The sequence below is a fragment of the Vipera berus genome, assembly GCF_964194415.1.
Source record: "Vipera berus genome assembly, chromosome: 3".
NCBI classification, from domain to species: domain Eukaryota; kingdom Metazoa; phylum Chordata; class Lepidosauria; order Squamata; family Viperidae; genus Vipera; species Vipera berus.
In genome coordinates this window covers 99,556,179-99,580,000 of record NC_138204.1, presented here as the reverse complement: position 1 = coordinate 99,580,000, position 23,822 = coordinate 99,556,179, and the positions used below count along the sequence as shown (strand labels likewise).

General features: G+C 41.0%; 1 protein-coding gene across 1 annotated transcript; it reads left to right on the top strand.

Annotated features, from left to right (window-relative positions):
- Window positions 1-2,011: 2,011 nt before the first annotated feature.
- LOC308664735 (regulator of G-protein signaling 13-like) lies at window positions 2,012-20,991 on the top strand (the record flags this gene model as incomplete). The annotated part of the gene is made up of 4 exons (XM_081322200.1): window positions 2,012-2,076; window positions 5,758-5,819; window positions 17,410-17,576; window positions 19,830-20,991. 4 exons carry the CDS (start codon window positions 2,012-2,014, stop codon window positions 20,001-20,003), a joined length of 468 nt encoding a protein of 155 aa, XP_081178326.1. The 3' UTR covers window positions 20,004-20,991.
- Between the last annotated feature and the right edge of the window lie 2,831 nt (window positions 20,992-23,822).

Below are 23,822 nucleotides of genomic sequence, written 5' to 3'. Positions count from 1 at the left end.
GGTAAATCTTTTAAAAAAATTATTTGAAAAAGAACAGATGATTTTATTAAGAGAAGTCATACTTGTCAAAAAGCATAAAGCGGTCTTTTGTTTAACAGACTCTGGCTGATTGCTTCACAACTTTGTAAAGCTTATGGCTCATTTTTGAGGAACTGAGAAGAAGGTTCCACGAAGATACCTCTTAGACTGAAAAACTACTCATCTTAGATACAGTGAAAGCTAGAGCATGTATGTCAAATAAAAACAAACAAGCAAATATACAAACATGATTATTGAGTATGGTTAGAAGCCCTGAATAGAGCATTTCAGGGTTCTGGATTTTCAGGAGAAATAGTCTATGTATTTAATTCATTTATGAATTTGCTGACAGAAAACCAAAGATCATAGTACTTAGCCACTTCCCCGAAATCTGAAAGAACCACTGAACTTGATGTGCCTATTATCAGTGCTTTTTTTGTAAAAGAAAAAGGTGCCGGAACTCACACATGTCATACACATGACTTGCCTATCCTACAAGGTTCCATCCCAAAAAGGTGCCGGAACTCCGTTCTGAGCGTTCTATGAGAAAAAAAGCCCTGCCTATTATAGTTTGAAGTCTGTGATCAAGTAACAATCAGATATTCGCCACTATCACTCTCTTCTCCTTTTTCATGGCAGTAAATATACAATAGTGAGTTAAATAATTGAAAATTTACTCTTTTTCAGAACAACCAGTTGCAGCTATTCCACTATAAATAATCATAAAACTAATGGAATTGAGACATTATGGTTTAGGGAGTACATTTCCAATAATCTAGAAATCACAGATGGATATCACAGATGGACACCTGCAGAAGTCTATCCAATCACATCTAAAGGGCATCTCTTCCCAGCATAACTGACTATTGTACATTAGTTTTTCACACCTCAGCTTAGTCCGCATAGATCCTCTGACTGTATTTGTAGTAAACATTGTCAGAGGACATAGGAAAGCATTTTCAGAGGAGTCCACATAGGGGCAGCAAAGATGCTGATTTCCCCTTGAATTGTTTCTCCACAAAGAAAAGGAACAATCCTCCTAGATATATTTCCAAAAGTTCTATTAGATTTAGCACATCTTAATTAACAGAAACAAGGGCACAGGAGTGCAACACAATAAGAAAAGATACTTCATGGATAATGGTGGTGGTAATCATGATAACGATATCAATATGCATGTTGGTCTATGAAGCAGATGCACTAAAAGGGAACTGGCATCAGGGAATTTAAAATTCAACTGAGCAAAACAAAAGAAAAAGAGGGAAATTGATGCATGTTATATAAGGGACGCGGTGGCTCAGTGGGTTAGGATGCTGAGCTTGTCGATCAGAAGGTCAGCAGTTTGGCAGATCAAATCCTTAGTGCTGCGTAACAGAGTGAGCGCCTGTTACTCATCCCAGCTTCTGCCAACCTAGCAGTTCTAAAGCATGTAAAAATGCAAGTAGAAAAATAGGGACCACTACAGTGGGAAGGTAACAGCGCTCCGTGTGCCTTTGGCATCTAGTCATGCCGGCCACATGACCATGGAGACGTCCTCGGACAAGCGCTCGCTCTTTGGCTTTGAAACAGAGATGAGCACCAGCCCCTAGAGTTGGAAACAACTACCTTTATATAGGGACATGCTGGATCTTAAATGTAGTGCAGTTACATGTGGAAATTTGAGACTTGAGGCTGAGGCTTCATGGAACAGACAGGTCTTGAGGAATTTAGAAAGCTTTCATCATGCAGATATTCTTTGAAACTGCCCCAGGCATATGGGATGACAAAGGGGAAAGGGTATAATCTTGCAGGGATTGAAAGATAGCTAATAATCAGGATATTAACTCGACTCATATGTAACGAGCTCAAGGTAAGCCTGGATGAGAACTGGTTTGTTTTGTCTGGAAGATGACCTAAAGTTGCATCAATACATAAGCATTATCATTTTACCTGCATCTTACCAACATCCCTTGAATAGAGTGCTTAAATATTTTTGTTTTCTTCATCCAGGATTATGAATCACAGCAACTGTTGGCTTTGCAGTTTATTCAGAGATGGCACAAACAGAGCCATTTCCAAGTAAGCTTCTATCCATGGGCTGTCAGGCTCTTGAATGGGAATTAACTTTATGTATGATTGACTTGCGAGGCCAGTGTGTTCTGCAATTAGCTCTCAAGGTGTAACAAGATGGTGGGTTTGTTGTCACTGTTAGTTGTTGGGGGAGGGGGGCATGAAGGGAGGCTCAGCCAATCTCAATGTACTTTGTTGTACTTTGACAATAAAGGTTCATTCATTCAAAGTAAGTACAAACCAATCAACAAGAAACCTTATTTACAGAACAAAGGGTAAAGGAGGGAACCAGGGATTTTTGGTTTCCCAAGAGTGAGCATCACATAGTACTTGTCTGCCTCCATGTACTGTAGAGTATATACAATTTTGGAAGCAATAACAATAGAAGGAGGAAACCTTGGGTCAAATCCTATGCAGGGGCCCAGTCAAAATTCAGAGTGTGGTTTAGAGGTAAGTAGTTATTTTTGGTTTTGGTTTTTGGTTTGTTTTTCATATGTATTTTTATTTTATTCAGAACAAAGTTAAAATACAAAATACAAAACTCCAAAAAAAATCCAAGAAAACAAAATAAACCCACCACAAAATACAAGTCAAAGCATTAAAAAGCTGCATCAAAAACACCCCACCTTATACACATATTATCTCCTCTAGTTGAATACTGATTAATATATTATTACAACATTAATTTTGAGAGAACCTGTTTTGTAAGGGTGGGAACTAATGTTGAATTTCTTTTTTTGTTTTAAATGGAGAAATTTTAAACATAAATGCCATTGATGGAACAGAAGTTTTTCCATGCAGAGAGCCAGTATGGTGTGGTGATGAGAATATCTAGAACAGAAGAAAGTTAAGACCAAATCTTTTAGCCATGAAAGTCATTATTGATTTTGAACATTTTGAACATTTTCTCAGCCTAACTTAATCTTCATTGAAGAATGTAAAAAGATGTACCCGTATAAAGTTTAAACATTTTGAGAATAGACAAGACATAAATGGAGAAACATGAGAAACCTTCAGTCTCCTGGTCAAATAAGCTTTACTTTGGCCATCAGATTTTGAGCTCATAGTTCTGATTAACTTATTGCTTATATCTTTTCTGACTCCAAACCATGGGCAAGATAAAACTATAATCAGTTAGGCATTGAGCTATATGGATATTCTTCTTACAAGCTTCTGGAGTAATCCTTCAGGGTGTCAAACTGCCAGCCCGTGGGTCGGTTGCATCATGTGGAGGCCGTGCCCACTCCAGCTGCAGCAATGCAAAAAAAGTCATGATACGTCACAACATGGCACATGATGCGGCAAGTTTGACACCTGTGCTATAGATGATAAGTAAAAAGTAGTGGATGAAAATGGTGCAAGCTCACTGTTATTATGGATCTGTTGTCTCCTTCAGAGAATTCAGTGACATACACTCAGCAGTTATGAAAGGGCTGCTGATTCAAATTGAATCCAGTTGTGTATGTCCACTGATAGAATGACATTTTTCCATAAATTACTTCCCCAATCTCATTCATAAACCTTCATCCTCTCACTTTAATTTGCTCTAGATTGTTTGGGAATACAATAGATTTGGGGATAAACTGGATATATAGGGAAGGGAAGCTCCATTGGACAAACATGATACCATCTCTACTACACACAGACATACACTCACAAACAGGGCTTTGATTTTACAGTTATGACTGCCATGCTTTCTTTTATCTGCTGACACTGCTCAGTGGTTCAAAGTCAGTCTAAGGTAGAATTTAAAAATGCAGACATTTGTTATTTTTATTAGTATAATTTAGATTGGGAATTTAAGGATAATGGAAAAAATATTCCCCTACCAGTTGTAAACCACAAAGGCCATCTGTTGTTTGCATGTGTGGGGAAGAGTGTTTTTGTCATATGATAAATATAGGAATCCCTGGGACTTTGAACTATAAACCACATGACTTGAACCAGTTGACCTAACAAGTTTACACTCTCTTCTCTCCTCTCTTTTCTCTTTGGTTAATGTTTTCCCTGATGAATTCTGGACAATTAAAAAGCTGCACACCTTTTATTGCCATTTTGATGGTCCTAAATACAGTGTCTGGGTGCTAAACAAACATAACCTAGATTATATCATCAGCAAAGATTGCCTCATTTGACTGTTAATAAGTGATTATAGGCCCAGGAGTGCTACTGGTATAACACAGAAACAGACATTTGTACATACATATCTATTCATGTTGCCCAATAAAAATAGTGGAAGAGATTATAAGCTAGCAAGCCTATAAAACCCTACAAACAGCCGAGCTGGTTTATGAATCTTTTATTTGGCCTTAACATCTGGAACCCAATTTTACTTTTAATCAAGAATGGATTAGTACTAAAGTTCAAAATAATGAAGTTGCTTTTGTAAGTGTTTGGGTGGTAATAACAGGTCAAAGGAGAAGATGAAAACAAATGCCTCTATTTTGTATCCCAGTACATGGCAGTCTAGGAGAGCTAATCTCTTCCATTGAAATGGTATAGGTTCTCCTGCTTGAGCAGGGGACTGGACTTGAAGACCTCCAAGGTCCCTTCCATCTCTATTCTATTCTATTTCTTTAATGTGAAAAAATAAGTTACTTCACTTCCCAATTATGAACAATGGAAATCCATAATGATCTCTAGCCATTTCAATAATTACGAAAATAGTTTACTCTATAGTACTTTGTAACATAATGTAACATTATAATTTCAAGTGCTACATTTTGTTATTTTTATACTACTCTTCCTTTCAGTAGTTTCTTTCTAATATAATTTCTAATGTAATGTCCGTGATCCTACTTGCCTAGGGAACAGGTGCCAATCAACTCTCTGGGTCTATTTTTAAAGTTGATTGGGTTGCTTATTGGCATATTTGGTACAGTATACCAACCGGTATATTTCCAAGTGTCCCATTGAGCAAGAATGACTAAATACATAGTTCAAAAGCACGTATGATTTTTCACTACAAAGAAATATTGTAAATTACATAGGAGGATTTGAAACATGAATATTTCAAATTCTGAACAAAGGAAGCTTAAAAAAATAGGTCCTAATGTTGCAGTAAGTTCAGTGGCACTTATTTTCTATTAAGTATGTCTACATTTATTGATGATGTCATTCATTCATTCAATCATTTTACACATAGACAAATACCCTAAGAATAAAAAGATTTTCCAGGCAACTTCTAAAACAAAATACAAATAATATTCTGCCTCAGTACTGGAACTGGAGGCTCCATCATGTAGGAACCCAGTTATAAAAGTTGCTTCCTTAGGGATTCAGTCTCTGAGGAGCAAATTAAAAATAAAATTTTCTCTACCTGCTTGTTGCCATCTAATTTTTATCCACACTAATGAAACTCAGATGTGCTGGCCTATCCTTTCTTGATAGGCAGGCCCACATGCAGTAATATTACAGCTATTGTAATTATTTTAACTGATTATTTAAATTGTCTAAAAATGCAGATGTATTCTCTGCCATGTGAAATATTCATTAAAGCTAGCATTATCCCCCCCCTTTAGCTTGAAAATACCAGGAAACAAATTTAGGCAATATTTGGGGATGTTCAGCAAAGCACAAGGATAGATGTTCAGTATCCTTAGTCTCAGATTTTATTAAAGCTAGTTATGAAACTGTGATTATTGCCTGCTCTAACTTTGTGTTTTCTCTCCCTGTCCTTGCTTCTCAAAGAATAAGCCTGGAAGAAGTACTTCAGTGGTCTCAGTCTTTCGAAAAGCTTATGGCTACTAAATGTGAGTAAAGACATCATTATTAATCAGTAGAGTAAGATGGGATGGGAATAAGTAAAAGGTATTTATGGCATAGGACATATTCAAATAGCCAACTTAACATGCTGTGTTCCACTCCATGAGGCAGCATGAAGTATGCCAACAAAAATCTTATCCCTCTATTTAAATAATGTTAACTCTGCCTCACTAACAAGATTGGGCTGTAATGCTATCCTCGCAGTTTATTGCAGGGCAAATGAAAATGCACCAATTGGTGGATTTCCATCAATCACATGTCCCTAAAGTGATAATGGGTTAGGCTGGGCTGGGCTGGCCAAGTTCTAACTAATGCTTAGAATGGTGAGCTAGCCAACTTTCCAAAACTGATTAAGAAGGTCCCAGTAAAGCAGGAGAGGAAAACCCAAAGTGCCTTTTTTTTCTGGTGGATCAAAGGGATGTCAGAAGTTTCAAGCTGATTAGTGGCAACCTAACATAATTATTTTTCACTGGAGAATTCTTACCAATAAAGCTCTGCCAAGGACATTTCACGTTATTACTCTTCTCAGTTTGTTATATGCTATTGTACCCAATCTCTCTAAAATGCAAGTGTTCCCCACAGAAAATGATCTTGTTAATGCAAATATCATTTCTTCCAGTTCAAAAGAAGCAATTGAAAACTTTTAAAAAAGTAATGCCAGTCAAACAAAAACCCTGCACTGATTTTTTTACAGATTTTTTTACAGAATTATACCATATATGGTATACCATATATGGTATAATTCTCAAAGTCAACAAAATGCAAATTTGCTGAAAACATCTACTGATTGCTCTCCATAGTGTATTGTATGGGATGAGGTGAATTTCATCAAATGACTATACTAGCAGTTGAATCATCCATTGGAACTTGATTTTCAGGATGAGTGGGGGATTTCTGCCTTTTCTGCTTTACTGAGAAAACCCCACATGTCCACTGAACACAAGGATCAGGCACTGGATCCTCCACCCCCACCCCCACCTCAGAATATCCATGATTAGCTCTTTTACATTCTCCTTCTTTCCCTCCATTACTGGCATGTTCTCACACTTATTTCTCTTTTACTTGTTCTTCTGTCACGTTCCGTCTCACTCTCTCGCTCACTCTGTGCTCTTCATATCCCCCACACTCCATTACCTATTCTACCACCCATTCACTCTGAATTAGCTCTCTCTGCCTTTTTTTTTAAACTTTCACTCTCTTTAGTGCTTTCTCATTCCCTAACTAAAAACAGAGGCTGGAGAGGCTCTTGACAGGCATTGGCAGTGTCAGGCTTCATCCCAGGACTAAACATAGCCAAGCTCACAAGGCATCCAAGATCTTCTTCAGTATTTATTGAAGGAACTTAAGAAGCAATAACAAAGGATTTCATCAACTGCTGTGTTTCAAGAATACGATCTATATTTAGAAATAACACACAACCTTTTTGCTTATTTTTCTTTTCTTTACCCTGGGTAAGAGACTGTTTAACCTTCTTTTGAGCACATTGGCTCATTTGCTTATATCCTTAGGATTTCTTTTTTTAAAAATTTCTCCTCTGCTGAACTCAAAATGCCCATGGTGGATGTCACTACTAAACAGAAGGTAGGAGGGGGCAGGCAAATAGGATCTAAGGCAGAGGTGTCATGCCAAAACCGTGCCCACCCCATTGCCGGCAGTAGAAAAAAAGTCATGATACGTTGTGACACATCATGTGATGCTGCGAGTTTGACACCCCTGATCTATGATCCTATTGAGAGACTGAGTTCTAGTCCTGCTATAGCCAGCTGGGAAGCTATTTGGATTAGAACATTCCAAAATCTCCTATACTACCATGACTGTAGATAGACTAGTTGGAAGTTATAAACTATAGAGTCACAGGTCCTTGAGAATGACAATACTGAGTAAAATGAAAAATATCTCTATGAATACTGCATATTATGGTAAATGGAAGGGAAAACAAAATAGATAGTTATCTGCAGAAATAATTTTCACTTCCTGTTATAATGCCAGAATCTCAGAAAATGATCCCTCATAGGATGTTTCATACAGAGAATAAACATAACAATCATTATAATTACTTTTAATATTCCCCCCATGAACCCACCGAACCCATCGGACTCAGAAGGTCTTGGAGCTGAGCCACTGTGAGAGGGTGGCTCAGCTATACTATCAACTATACCACCCTATACCATCTCCTATCTCCCTAGAGGTGAGAGATCTAGGGAGGTATGCTTTATTTGGGTTAGTATCCTGTCTGCTTCTGGATAGGTTTGGGCCCTCTGTGAGAGGGAGATGCCTGATCTGTCTCAGAAGTCACCTGGCCAGCTCAAGTGGCAGGCAGCTGGTGGACTGGACATTGTTGACCTATTTTACATCTTTTGGAGTGATTATGGGACTGCCTGGCTGGATCTACCCAAAAAATGGTTTTATCTTATTCAAGCATGGACTTATTTGCGCTCAGGGGTGCCCCCCCTTCCTGGGCGCGACCCGCCTTTATTTCAACCTATCCTCTTGATGACGGGCCCAATTATTGGGACCCTGAGAGATGCTTGGGCAAGGACAGGAGCCTCCATCACAAATTTAATAAGAGGCCCCTGGTGCACTTTTTAGCTCAATTTTTTGTGGGGTAAGGGAGGGGGGAGGGTTCTCAAAATGTTTGGTTGGAGACGGGGGGGTTCCACCAACCGTTTCTCAGACCAGGCCTGGGATAGTTCGCGCCGTGACGAGGCTTGGGTTGGATGCCTCCGGGGCCCCGGAGCGAGGTGTGGGTTTGTCTATTCCCACGGCGGTTGGGAATGGCAGCAGGCGTATGAACAGGGGGCCGTATCAATATCTGGGAGTGCGTCCCCGCTGTCTTCGAGCGGTGATGCACTCCGACCCCCTGGTTTCAGCCTATGGTTCCGGGAGCGAGGATGAGCAGCCACCTGAGCTCAGGCTCGTGTATCTTAATGCCAGGTCCGTAGCCAACAAGGCTCCACTTATACGTGATTTGATCGAGGAGCATGAGGACCTGGCTTGCATCACGGAGACCTGGTTGGGCCCAGAGGGCAGTGTCCCTCTAGTTGATCTTTGTCCATTGGGTTTCCGGGTGCTGCACCAGCCTCGAGCTCAGGGTAGGGGTGGAGGAGTGGCGCTAGTCGTGAGGGAGACCTTATGTCCGTGGGAGGCCACCATTGTCCAAATAGTCGGGTGTGAGTCCCTCCTCCTGAGATGTGGCCCTAGAGCTCAGTTGGGCTTGCTGCTGGTGTACCTTTCGCCTAGTCGTGCAGCAGCAGCCCTGCCTGAGCTTCTCGACATCCTCTCAGGGTTGGTGATTGAGTTCCCCAAACTTATGGTTTTGGGTGACTTTAATCTACCATCCCTGGGGGGATCATCTGAGTTAGCTCGGGAGTTCATGGCTTCCATGACGGCCATGGACCTGACGCAGGTTATTCAGGGTCCAACTCATGGGGGGGTGTCACACGCTCAATTTGGTTTTCCTATCTGACAGTGGTTACATGATCTAGGTGGGGGTTTTCCAATTGTTATACCCCTGTCATGGACCGATCATTACCTCCTGCGGTTGGTCTTCCAGTTTGCCACTCCCCGTCGTGGGGTGGTTGAACCAATGAGATGGTTCTGCCCTAGGTGCTTAATGGACCCTGAGCGGTTCCAGGTGGCGCTTGGGTCCCCACCTGCCTCCTTTGCTCACAGCTCGGCCGACGCCCTAGTGGAAGCCTGGGAAAAGGTGGTCATGGAGGCACTCGACCGAGTTGTACCCATGCGGCCCTTGACCCAGTGCAGATCCCAATGGGCACCATGGTTTTCCATGGAGCTCCGGGAGATGAAGCGTCGGAGATGGGGCCTAGAGAGCTGTTGGAGATCCAGCCGATCTGAGTCCGACCGGTTGCAATTAAGGACTTTCACGAGATCTTATCTTGCGGCGATGATGACGGCAGGGTCTAATCACTTTGCTGCCCTCATCGCGTCCGCAGATAATTGCCCGGCCGCCCTGTTTAGGGTAACTCGCTCCCTCCTTAATCAGGAGGTGAGGGAGGAGCCCTTGCAGGGTCGTGCCAAGGAGTTTAGTCAACATCTGTTGGACAAAATCGCTCGGATTCGGACCGGTTTGGACTCCGACTGGGCAGAGTCTGACGATGAGGACCAGGGCAGTCTTGTCGATATTATCTGGGAGGAGTTTGATCCTGTGACTCCTGAAGATGTGCACAGGATCATGGGGAAGCTGAGCTCCACCACGTGTTTGTTGGACCCATGCCCCTCCTGGCTGTTTTATGCAGCTCGGGATGGGACACGAGGCTGGCTCCAGGCAGTGATAACTGCTTCTCTGAGGGAGGGTAGTTTTCCTGCCACCTTGAAGGAGGTGGTGGTGAGACCCCTCCTCAAAAAGCCTGCCCTGGACCCAGCTGTATTAAATAACTTTCATCCGGACTCCAACCTTCGCTTTCTTGCGAAGGTTGTTGAGAGCGTGGTGGCGCATCAGCTCCCTCTGTTCTTGGAGGAAGCTGATTATTTAGACCCGTACCAATCGGGTTTCAGGCCCGGGTACAGCATTGCTCGCACTGGTGAATGATCTCTGGCGGGGACCTCCGGTGGCGACGCGACGCTGAAGACAGCCATCTCCGGGCTGTCCGCTCCACAGCTTTGTTGAATCACTGAAAACAGCGCCGATCAGCTGTTTTGGTGATTTGGAAGCCCCCTCCCCGGGAGAAGAGGAGGGGGTGAGGCCCCAGGTAGGGGTTGAGCTCTCCGGGGCCGCCTGAGCTTTAAGTTTGGGCGGCTGAAGGATCGAGCCCCCCCAAAGCCTGGGTTTGCTCCGGGCTGCGCAGCGTCTCTGCTCCATGATTTTTGGAGCAGAGCCAAGCGTTAGCAACCACCCCTGCTAGAAGGAAAGACTCTTGAGTATGAAGACGCAGGCAGAGCGGTACAGGAGGTCAAGGTGAAGTGGACTTTTATCTTTATTCTCTAGCTCAATGGATTTTATGGCTTTAAAGTGAAAGTGCGCAATAAGTGAAAGTGGGGGAAGATGGCGACGAAAGCCTCCAAAGTTCTTTGGAGTGCGGGGGCTTCCCCGGTGCAACAGACTTCGTTGCAAGCTTTGCTCCCTCCTGCACCTGCTCCGGCATTGACGCTTAAAGATTTACAGGATGCCTTCGAAAAGCATTCACAATTAATGTCAGATATGATGGAAAAGCTGGAGGAGAAACTGGAGGAGAAGATGGAAGAGAAGTTTAGAGCAATGAGGGCAGACATCTTGCCTACAATTGAAGCTGTGGCTGTATGTGTGCAACGCTTGGATGAAAAAGTGGAGGATCTTAGTCAAAAGAATTCTATATTAGAAGCAAAAGTACTAGAGAATGAAAATATAAGGGATAAAATGGATGGAGACTTGAGCCTCGTTCAGTACCATCAGATGGAGTTTGCTATCAGAATCAGGGGCTTAAAAGAGAATCTTAAAGAAGATTTAAAGCAGCTGGTCTCCGAGGCTTTGGAAGTGGTACTGGGTCAGTCAGCAGCTGAAATTGAGGGAAGTATAGATAAAATCTTTCGTGTGAACTCATGGATTGCAAGGCAGAGGAAGCTACCTAGAGATGTGGTGGTTTACTTTACAAAGAGAGCAATTAGGGATGAAGTTATTCAAGTTGCTTATGATACTAAGTTTGTGGTTGCTGAGCAAGAAGTTTTGGTCTTAAAAGAGATTCCTCCAAAGATTTTAAGGAGAAGGAAAGATTTTGCCTTTCTAGCAAAGGAACTTAAGAAATGTGACATCAAGTTTAGATGGGAGATTCCAGTGGGCATGGTGGTGATGCACGAAGGTAAAAGACATCGTCTGGTTACAGTGACTCAGGCACGTGATTTTTACAGTAAAGTTTTAAAAGCAACCCCTCTACCACTTCTGGAATCTGTAAAGGGAAATGGCGAGGGAAAGCCTCAAGATGCTGAAGGAATACAGATAGAGGAGAACGGTGCTGGAGGGGATCAAATTACAGTTTTATCGGCAGCTGTTGGAGAGCAGAGGATAACCCGTGCCGCCTTAAGACGAGTGAGACAAGAGCAAGAGCAAGATCAGCAGAAAGTTATGGAACCTCCAAAGCGTACTAACAGTGAAGCTGTGGGAGGGGTGCGGCCTAAGGAAGTTAAAGGGGTCCTGGCAGACGTGCTCCAGAAGCTTCGGGATGCCAAGAATGGCGACTAAGTTCCTAACCTGGAATGTTAATGGATTAAATTCACCACAGAAGAGAAAGAAAGTTTTTCAATATTTAAAACAATTTAAGACTGATGTTATTTGTTTGCAAGAAACGCATATTAGGGTTATGGACCAAAAGTATTTGTTGAACTCAAGGCTGGGCACGCAATTTATTGCTTCTGCAATGAATAAGAAAAATGGAGTGGTTATCTATGTCAAGAGTACTCTGACAGCGGAACTAATTGAAGTAGACAAACAAGGAAGATATGTTATGATAGATTTGCTGTTAGAAGGCAAAAAAATTCTTTTAGTTGGACTGTATGCTCCTAATCAACAACAAACTGATTTTTTTAGTTTACTACATACAAAGATTACCCAGTTGGATTATAAATCTTTTATTTTTATGGGAGATTGGAATGGTGTCCTGGATGTACAGCTGGATAAAGCTGGTTTCTTTAAGCGTGCCCTGAGTCATGCTAGATTGCCTAAATCTTTTTTTGAAATGAAGGACGACCTGGAATTGTGAGACATTTGGCGATATACACACTTACATGAAAAGGATTATACTTTTTTTCTGATAGACATCAATCTTTTTGTAGGATTGATTTTATATTACTGACTAATGATTTTTTTCTAGGACTAAGAAGATAAAGATTTGTGCAAGAACTATATCTGACCATAGTCCAGTCTGGTTAGAGATCAACAAGGACAATAGAGATAGGCGCTCCTGGCGCGTAAATGAGAATTTGTTTAGAAATCAGAGAAATGTGGAAGAATGTAAAAAGCAGATGAAGGATTTTTTTGAAATTAATATGAACAAGGATACCTCTATGGACATGGTTTGGGATGCTAGCAAAGCCTATATGAGAGGGGTGTTAATATATATGAATAATAAATATAGATGTAATTTGGAAGTTAGAAGGAAAGAACTGGAGAATGAAATCAGGGAAAAAGAAAAGGCCCTAATTTTGAATCCATCGGATGTGAAGATTAAGGAGGTCATCAACCTGCTAAGAGGACAATTTGATAAGTTGATGGCTGATCAGGTGGCAAATAACCTACGGTTTGCTAGGCATAATACTTTTTGCAATGCCAATAAACCAGGTAGGTGGTTAGCCTACAGGTTAAGGAAAAAACAAAGGGCTTCTAATATAGATAAAATTGAATACAAAGGAAAGGTTGTGTTTCAACAGGATCTTATCAAGGAAGCCTTTGTGGATTTTTATTCTAAATTATATGTTAAGGAGAAGATTAATGAAACAGATATTGATGTATATTTGAAGAATGCTAGCATCCCAGTTCTTACACAAGAACAAAAGGAGGAGATTAATCAATTGATAACAGAAGAAGAAATTCTTTTAGCAATTAAGGAATTGAAGGTGGACAAAGCGCCAGGTACGGATGGTCTGACTGCGGTCTACTACAAAAATTTACAATTGGAGCTGATAAAGCCATTAAGGGAATTGTTTCAGACAATTCAGAGGGGGGGGAAGGGTGCCTCCGTCTTGGAGAACTGCTTTTATTTCTTTGATTCCGAAGGAAGATCAAGATGCTACTCAAGTAAAAAATTACAGACCAATATCACTTTTAAATACAGACTACAAGATATTTGCTAAGGTGTTAGCTAACAGATTGATGAGGGTTTTGCAACAGATGATTCATGGGGATCAAACTGGGTTTATTAGTGGTAGACAAATGAAAAATAATGTGAGGCATATAGTTGATGTGGTGGAGTTTTTGGAAAGGAACAACCAGATCCCTGCGGCGCTAATTTTTTTAGATGCTGAAAAAGCTTTTGATCAATTGGATTGGCAATTTCTGATGAAAGTTTTAGATAAAATGAATTTTGGGGATAAATTTTTACAACCAATTAGGGCATTATATCAAAAACAAACTGCCCGAATAATAGTTAACAATAGCCTGACTGAAGTATGAAATATTGATAAGGGCACAAGACAAGGGTGTCCGTTATCACCTTTATTATTTGTTTTAACATTGGAGATATTATTGATAAAAATACGGAACTCGGAAAAAATTAAGGGTATTCAAATTAGAGATCAGGATTATAGATTGAGGGCGTTTGCAGACGATCTGGTTGTTACGGTGACCCAGCTAGAAAACTCTGTTGTGGACCTGATGGAGATAATAATGCAATATGGGAAGGTTTCTGGATTTAAGGTTAATGTACAAAAACCAAAAATTTTGGCCAAAAATATGACAGCACCGCAAAAGGCCCTTTTAGAAGGATTAACTGGATTTGAGATTGTCAAAAGGGTTAAATATTTGGGGGTGTATTTGTCACCCTCCAATGCAAAGTTATATAAAAATAATTATGAAAAGTTATGGGGGAAAATTCAAAAAGAATTGGAGAGCTGGGAAAAACTGCAATTGTCTTTGCTGGGAAGAATTGCAGCAGTGAAAATGAATGTCCTGCCTAAATTTTTATTTTTATTCCAAATGATACCGGTCCTTAAAAAAGACTCTAATTTGGAAGAATGGCAACGGGGTATCAATAAATTTGTGTGGGCAGGGAAAAGGCCACGAGTTAAACTTAAGATTATGCAGGATACTCGTGAAAAAGGTGGTCTTAAAATGCCTAATCTTAAATTATATTATGAAGCTGCTGCGTTGTCAGGAATAAGTGACTGGATTAATTTGACACAAGGGAGATTATTAAATCTTGAGGGCCACGACTTGTTATTTGGCTGGCATGCATATTTGTTGTATGATAAGAAGGTAGATAATGTGTTTAAAGTGCATATTTTAAGACAGGCATTGTTGAGAGTTTGGAAGAAGTATAGACATAAGTTAGACTGCAAGATGCCGTTGTGGGCAATCCCGAAACATGCAATAGAAAACATAAATGTTGGCTTCAAACATGATGTGACTACGTATAAGGAGATCCTAAGCTTGGAAAGGAACGTCTGGTGTTTGAAGCCGTACAATCTCTTGCGAGATGAGAAGATCGTCCAAACTTGGTTCCAATATACTCAATTACGTGCCAGGTGGAAAGAAGATCAGAAAATTGGTTTCTCAATGACTGATGAAAATTTGATAAAGCAAATTAGAAACCAGGGTCCAGCACATATCAAACGGATTTATCTTGCATTGATAGATATTGACTCAGAAACAGAACTTGTTAAAGACTGTATGATAAAATGGGCCCAGAATATTCAAGAAGTTATTACAATGGACACGTGGGAAAAGATCTGGGTGAGGAACGTAAAATTTACACAAGCCCAAAACCTAAGAGAGAACTTTTATAAAATGTTTTATAGATGGCATTTAGATCCTAAAAAGCTTGCAAGTATGTATCCGAATTATCAACCTAAATGTTGGAGGTGTGGTGGCGAAGATGCAACGTATTTTCATATATGGTGGACCTGCAAAAAGGTTAAGGCTTTTTGGATAAAAATTTGGTGGAATATGCAGAAGATCTTTAAGCAAAGGATAAAGTTTTGTCCGCAATTGTTTTTGTTGGGCATAATTACAGATGCTACTGTTGTGGACATTAAGTTGATGTTGAACTTAATTACAGCAGCAAGACTCTTAATAGGTCAATATTGGAAAAAGGAGGAACTGCCGACTATAGAAGAATGGACTCTAAAGGTTTCTGACCTGGCGGAAATGGCAAAGATTTCGGCTTACTTGAAAGATCATTCGCAAGAACGTTATATTATGGAGTGGAAAAAGTGGATTGATTATATCCAGAACAAATATGGGACTAAAAAGTTTCATTTAGCATTTGAATAAGTTTTCTTATCTTTTTTCTTTTTTTTTTCTTTTTATATGTAATATTAGTATTGCTTGTAGTCATTCCATATGAGCTAGAGGGCGATAGAATTAATAGTTTATTGTTGTTAGCATATGGATGTTTATGATTGTTCTTTGTTTTTATACCTTGTACTTAGCTCTGGGAAGTCGGGGGGGGAGGGGGGAATGGGGGGAGGGATAGGGAGGGTTAGGTAGGGGTGGGGGGAGGGGGGATTGTTAAAGATAAAATGTACTGTAAAACTTTTCAATAAAAAAAAAGATCTCTGGCGGGCTCGGGACAGGGGTTGTTCCTCTGTCCTAGTCCTATTAGACCTCTCAGCGGCTTTCGATACCATAGACCATGGTATCCTGCTGCGACGCCTCAGGGGGTTGGGAGTGGGAGGCACAGTTCTTCAGTGGTTCTCCTCCTACCTTCTGGGGCGTTCGCAGTCGGTGTTGGCAGGAGGGCAGAGGTTGACCTTGAGGCCCCTTGTTTGTGGAGTTCCTCAGGGATCGGTCCTCTCGCCTCTCCTGTTCAACATCTACATGAAGCCTCTGGGTGAGATCATTCGTGGTTTTGGAGTTGGTTATCATCAGTACGCTGATGATACCCAGCTTTTTATTTCAACCCCAAACCACCCCAGTGATGCCCTCGACGTGATGTCCCATTGCCTGGAGGCGGTCCGGGTCTGGATGGGGAGGAACAGACCTCAGCTCAACCCTGACAAGACTGAGTGGCTGTGTGTGTTGGCATCTCAGGAAACGCAGAATTTTCCATCTCTTAATATGGGGGGTGAGTTATTACCCCCCGTAAATCGGGCTCGCAACTTGGGGGTCCTTCTAGACTCACAGCTCTCCTTAGAAGATCATATAGGAGCTGTGACTACGGGGGCCTTCGCCCAGGTTCGCCTGGTGCGCCAGTTGCGGCCCTATCTAGACCGGGATGCCTTGCGTACAGTCACTCATGCGCTCGTGACCTCTCATTTGGACTACTGCAACGCTCTCTACATAGGGCTGCCCTTGAGGACCACTCGAAGGCTTCAACTGGTGCAGAATGTAGCCGCGTGAGTTGTGTTGGTGGTCTCCCGATACTCCCATGTTACACCTCTGCTCCGCGAGCTGCATTGGCTGCCAGTTGCCCTACGGGTGACATTCAAGGTGCTGGTAATGACCTATAAAGCCCTACATGGCATGGGTCCAGATTACCTACGGCAGCACCTGCTGCCGGCATCAACCTCCCTCCGTCCAGTGCGCTCCCACAGAGTGGGCCTCCTCAGGGTGCCTCCGATCAGAGAATGTCAATTGGTGGCCCCCAGGGGGAGGGCGTTCTCTGTGGGCGCGCCAGACCTATGGAACCGCTTGCCAGTTGAGCTCCGGATGGCCCCCGACCTTCGCTCCTTCCGGCGCGATTTAAAAACCTATCTATTTGAACAATCTGGCCTGGTCTGATGGGTTTGGGGTTGGATTTAGTTTTAACACAGTATTATTGTATTATATTGGGCATAATTATTTAATCCTTTTTAACTTTTGTATTTATATTTTGATATTTATTGCCCTGTACACCGCCCTGAGTCCTTCGGGAGAAGGGCGGTATAAAAATTTAATAAATAAATAAATAAAATATGGTTTGAAAATCAATGTTTGATTTACATTGTTTTCAGATGGGCCAATTGTCTACAAGTCCTACCTGAAGAGTGAATATAGTGATGAGAACATGGAATTCTGGTTGGCTTGTGAAAAGTATAAGAAGATCTTATCACAGAGGAAAAGAATATTGGAGGCACAGAAACTTTTTAAGGAATATATCCAACCCCAGGCTCCAAAAGAGGTAAATTAATAAATTGGAGAGGAATACAATATAATTTCTCTTGTTTTGCAAAGAAATGTGTGAATGCTTTCATGGTTGTTGAGAATTTTAAATAATTTCTCCAAGTGGACAGCTTTGGTATAATGAATAAGAATTTTCTTTCTTTACTGGGGAGGAATATTTCATTAAATCTCAACACAAAGCTACACAAGCAAGCTGCTAGAAGAGAGGAGATATATCTCTAGAAGGACACCTTTATAAACAAATTCATTATATAAAAGTAAATGAATTAATGATGTATTAAATACTATAGTTGTTTCACATTTATTTAGGTAGTCTAGTATTCAGTTCAAAAAACCTTACAGGCTATGGACACTTCCTCATATTTATTCTCTTCCTGATCCTTCTGCAACTTTCATTGTTGTTGTTAGTTACAAAGTCGTGTCTGACCCATCGCGACCCTATGGACAACGTTCCTCCAGGCCTTCCTGTCCTCTACCATCTTCTAGAGTCCATTTAAGCTCATGCCTACTGCTTCAGTGACTCCATCCAGCCACCTCATTCTCTGTCATCCCCTTCTTTTATTGCCCTCAATCTTTCCTAACATTAGGCTTTTCTCCAGTGAGTCCTTCCTTCTCATTAGGTGGCCAAAGTATTTGAGTTTCAACTTCAGGATCTAGCCTTCTAAAGAGCAGTCAGGGTTGATCTCCTCTAGGACTGACCAGTTTGAACGCCTTGCAGTCTAAGGGACTCACAGGAGTCTTCTCCAGCACCATAGTTCAAAGGCCTCAGTTCTTTGGCATTCAGCCTTTCTTATGGTCCAACTTTCACAGCCATACATTGCAACTGGAAAACCATGGCCTTGACTATACGCACTTTTGTTGGCAGGGTGTTGTCTCTGCTTTTTAGTGTGCTGTCTAGATTTGCCATAGCTTTCCTCCCCAGGAGCAAGCATATTTTAATTTCTTGGCTAAAGTCCCCATCTGCAGTGATCTTGGAGCCCAGGAAAATAAAATCTGTCACTATCTCCATTTCTTCCCCATCTATTTGCCAGGAATTGAGAGGGCCGGATGCCATGATCTTGGTTTTCTTAATGTTGTTTCAAGCCAACTTTTGCACTCTCCTTCTTCACCTGCATCAAGAGGCTCTTTAGTTCCTCTTCACTTTCTGCCATTAGAGTGGTATCATCTGAATATCTTAGGTTGTTGATATTTCTCCCAGCAATCTTAATTCCAACTTTTGATTCATCTAGCCCTGCCTTTCTCATGATGTGCTCTGCATATAAGTTAAACAGGCAGGGCAACAGTATACAGCCTTGCCGGACTCCTTTCCCAATTTTGAACCAATCAGTGGCTCCTTGTCCAGTTCTCACTGTTGCTTCTTGACCCACGTATAGGTTTCTCAAGAGACAAATAAGATGGACTGGTACTTCCATCTCTTTAAGAACTTGCCACAATTTGTTGTGATCCACACAATCAAAGGCTTTAGCATAGTCAACTTTCATTAGAATACTGGAATTATTTGAACTATTAACCAAGATAAAGCAAGCTGGTTAGATTAGTCTAAGAATCTCACTAGTCCATCAGTAGGTTTCCCAGAGACGCCAAGTTATAGAAAAAAATAACAAAAGTAAAATTACAAAAGAATGGCATCATATCTCCATGTCATATTACATTTTCATATGTCCAGACATTTTTTTAAAAGAACAGACTACTTATTTATCAAAGTTGTATGCCCAGTTTCCTTTAGGAGTTATAGTCAGCATACACAGTACCTCTGTACCACAGTATCCACATTAAGAATTTATTTTTATACAACAAACCTGTGAGGGAAATTGGGCTGTGAATAACTGGCTTCAAGTCATCCAGTGATCTTCCATGACACCTATTTGTGCCACCTTAGCCATAACCTCTAGACCACACTGGCTCGTATATTTGTTGGTCTTTGGTAAAGCAGTGGACCTGACCTTTAGTTCTGAGCCCATCCTGATATGATTTTGTATTGGAATACATTTGATTTGGCTTTGATTATTCTGAATTATGGTGTTTTGTGTGTTTTTCTATTGATTTCTCTGGTTTTTATGCTTTTAACTGTATGCAAGTTATTCAGGTTATTTGCAAGTTGGGTAGCCATACCCAGATAAATAAATAAATAAATGTTATGACATCTTTCTTGATGCTCATTTTTTTGTACATTCTTTAGCTACCTACTAGATCCAGTTTCTTGCCTTCTTTAAAAAGTAAAATAAAAGCTACTTTCTTTCTTTTTTTTCAGATTAATATTGACAGTCCAGTAAGAGAAGGTATTACCTTGAAGATTCAGGAACCAACTCAGTGTTGTTTCGATGAGGCTCAAAAAATTGTTTATCTGCATATGGAAAGAGACTCATATCCCAGGTTTCTTAGTTCAGAAATCTACCAAAGCCTTATCTTCACTCTTTCAGCCTAATGACAATCAACAGTCTGTCTCAAAGAGGAAAGGTGAGGGCTTTATTTTGAGTTTCAAAATCAGATAAAAGCAAGCATGGCACTTTCATAATATATTACATTTCAATTCTCATCATTCCCAACCAGCAACATCTTCCCCAGTTTAATGCCCTCTGAGTTAAAGTCAAAATCATGTTCCCCAGTTTGGAGAAGAATACACTAACTGAATGGACTCATAAAATACAAATATTTTGATATGAGCATTATTTTCTTGTTTTAACTTGGCATGGGAAAGTTTATACAAAATGGAACTGTAAAATTCAAATGTATCAACCAAAGCTTTAATATTGTCTGAATAATGGAACCATCATAATGTCAGAGGCTGATGTGGTTGAGTTAACCAAGTATTCTTACTCAGATCAGAACTTCTAAGTCTTAACAACTTCTTGATCCATCACTCCTCTGTGGCACTTCCTGCCTTATGCAAGCTACAGCATCAATATCCAGAAACTCTATTAATATTCAGCCAGTCATCCAGCCATTAAGCCATTAAGTCTCTTTTAAACAATTCAAGGAAGACTGCAGCTGCTGCTGGAGTTCACCCTACACTATGTAAAAGCCACACCCAACAAAATAAAATATAGGTAAATCTGTAACAATATATTAAGGACAAGCTATATTTATAGTATTATATTAAAATCTACATAACGCTAGTATCATTATCTTTTAATGTTTATATTTTATTTTAAATAGTATATTTTTGGAAGTTTTGTTCACCCCCACCTCCCAAGAGAATGGTAGTGATTGGGTAGTTTAGAAATACAGGTATATTAAATTAAAGTGTTTCAAACTTAATTAATTGATATACTGTAGACAGGTAGTGTAATTAAAACCTATGTTTTTCAAAGCCACCAAGCAGACGCTGAACACAAACAATGGAAGTTAACATCGAAGTTAGTATGAATATAAGTGAGTAAGTGGATGTATGTAATATGTGAATTTAAATGAAAGGGGAGATCATTTGGAAGATATTTAAATTATTATTTTTTCTTACAATATTTATATTTAATAAAATACAAATGAATAATCCAATAAAAGTTGGATATTGTTAACATAATAATTGTAAAATTCTTTTATTTATTGTCTTATTTGAGTGACATTTCTTCCCAATTATGCCTACCCATGACATTAGGTTTGGTAGGAGATGCATAAACTAGAATTTTCTACAATATTAGGGAATGCATTTAATAAAACTACTATTTTTTAAAAAACAAAAATACAGTATTGAGGATTGCCATCTGGTGGAGCCCAGGAAGAAAGCTTTCTCTGCCCCGCCCTTTGGAACATCAACCCTCTAGGGATTAAATTGGTCCTGATTTGCTGGCTTTTTACAAGGTCTTAAAAAGACGGTTTTGTCTATGAGCTTGAGGATCCAGATGCATGAAAGAGCCTATGCAATGGTAATGTGTTGTTTTAAGTTTTTACTTCTGCTACTGGTGATATATGTGTTGTTTAAATTATTTTATAGTATTTTCCATTGTTGTTAACTGCCCAGTGTCAAAATTTTGAAATAGCCCTATAAACTGAATGAATGAATAAAAGAATGAATGAATGAATGAATGAATGAATGAATGAATGAATGAATGAACCAACAAATTTGATTGGAGAGGTTGACAGATGCCAGGGTAGCTACATATGATCATTGATGACTCAAGGAGTAGCTTATAAATACTCAGATCAGTAGATAATGGAGGACAATCCTGGAGAAATGACATCCATCAGATCCTAAAGTGACTGAACTATTGTACAACAAAATTAATGAGTTCTGCCTACTTTTTCATCCTAGACATGTCCACTTCTAGGATCGTGACTTGACAGAGATGAAGGAAGTAATGTGTAGCCCTGATCTCATACACATTAGAATGAAATGATTGTATGTTACAACCTGTTATGTACTGGGTTTTGGTGATACATCATGTGAGTTGCTGGAGTAGCTAACGGCTCTCCAGCAACCCAGACTAACTGTCTCCTGTCCTGCAATTGGCTAGCCCCAGGCGGCAAGAGTTGGTTCAAACCTATTGGCTGCCACCTAGGGGCTAGACTATATATTGCGGCTGGTTGCAGCCCATGCTTCAGTACAGTTCTAGCAAGAAATAAAGTATGAGTTATTCTGTACTCAGCCTCGTGTCGTTATTCCTGCACTGAAGAGCCCACTACTTAACAGTGGCAACGAAGGTGGGATCCTGCTTCGTTGATTAAAGCTGAAGTCCTCGAGGGGTAGGCAGCACATGCCAGAGGGAAGAGGCATTTCTCCCCCCTCTCAAGGCCAGCTAGCAAGCTACACTAGCGGCCTCATGCTCAGTGGACGCATTTCCTGAGCCTTGAAGCAGGATCCAAAGATCACAGGAACCAGAGTGAAGAATGCCAAAGGTCGGCAAATTAAGAGAATTTGACGTGAAACATCTGGAGGAATGGTCATCTTACCTTTCGCAAGTAGAAAACTATCTCAGAGCCAATCAGATCATGGAAGAAGGACTGAAGGCCACAATGCTGCTTTGCGTGTGTGGCCCAGCAACCTTTGATTTGGCCGAGAATCTTTTTGTGCCAACACCCATTAAAGCGGTCTCCTATGCAGATCTAAAAAAGAAGCTAACCGGGCACTTCCAGTCCAAGATGTTGGAGATGGTGTGACAATTCAAATTTGACCAAAGAGTGCAACTACCCGGGGAGACAGCTTCGGAGTTCATTGCGGGCCTAAGACAGGCCGCACGCCTATGCAAGTTCTCAAATTTAGAAAAACAACTAAGAGACCTGCTCGTCTGTGGCCTTCGGGACAGAATGCTTCAACAGACACTATTTGCTAGACCCAATTTAACCTTTTCTGAAGCACAGGATGAAGTGATGGCCGACGAAGCTGCCGGGGGCGCAGTGCAGACAGTTCAGCCCACCAAACCTTCAAAAGTCGAAGAATCGGTCCATCTTGAGGTTGCCAAATGCACTGGAGAATCATCAGAGGAAGAAGAACCTGAAATCAACCGACTCCAAAAGCAACCCAACGCGCAACACCACAACAGCCAGCTGCGAGAGGACAGTTACAAGGCAGTTCTCTTACCGAGATGTAAGAGGTGCGGTGGCAACCATATTCGCGCCATTGCAGATTTCGTTCGGCCACATGTAGAGCTTGCGGAAGAACAGGCCACATTGTGGTAGTTTGCAGAGCCCGCAAGAGAGACCACCCACCCAAACACCAGTCAGAGGAACTGAATAGGAGAGGTACTGGGGCCCAGGGTCCAGTTAGTGTGGGAGTCTTCAGAAGCCATAGAGGTGTATGCCGCACCGGGGCTCGTCGCCCTCTCAAACCCAAACTTAAGCTCTTAGTAGAGCTACAAGGAGTTCCATGTAAGATGGAGTTGGACTCCGGCTCTGCAGTCTCAATCATTTCACAAGACACATTCAACTTCGTGTGTAGGTGCAGTAACAATTGGGCCAAACTAAGACCCTCAGATATAATTTTAACAGATTTTCAAAATGCTCATGTTAAAGTTAAGGGAGAAGCCACTGTATTGGTAAAATGTAAAGGGTTTGTGGGGCACCTGGATGTAATAGTAGTAGAGGGCCAGAGAATGAGTCTCATTGGACTTGATTGGTTTGATGCCTTAGGTATTCAGATTACTGGCATAAACTGGACACAAACTGCAGACCTCATGTCAGTGTGTGAAGAATATGTGGATGTTTTTCATTCAACCTTAGGGACATACACAGGCCCACCTATTTCTTTTAAGTTAGATCCCAACATTGTCCCAATCAGGGTTAAACATCGCAGGGTCCCCTTTGCCTTAAA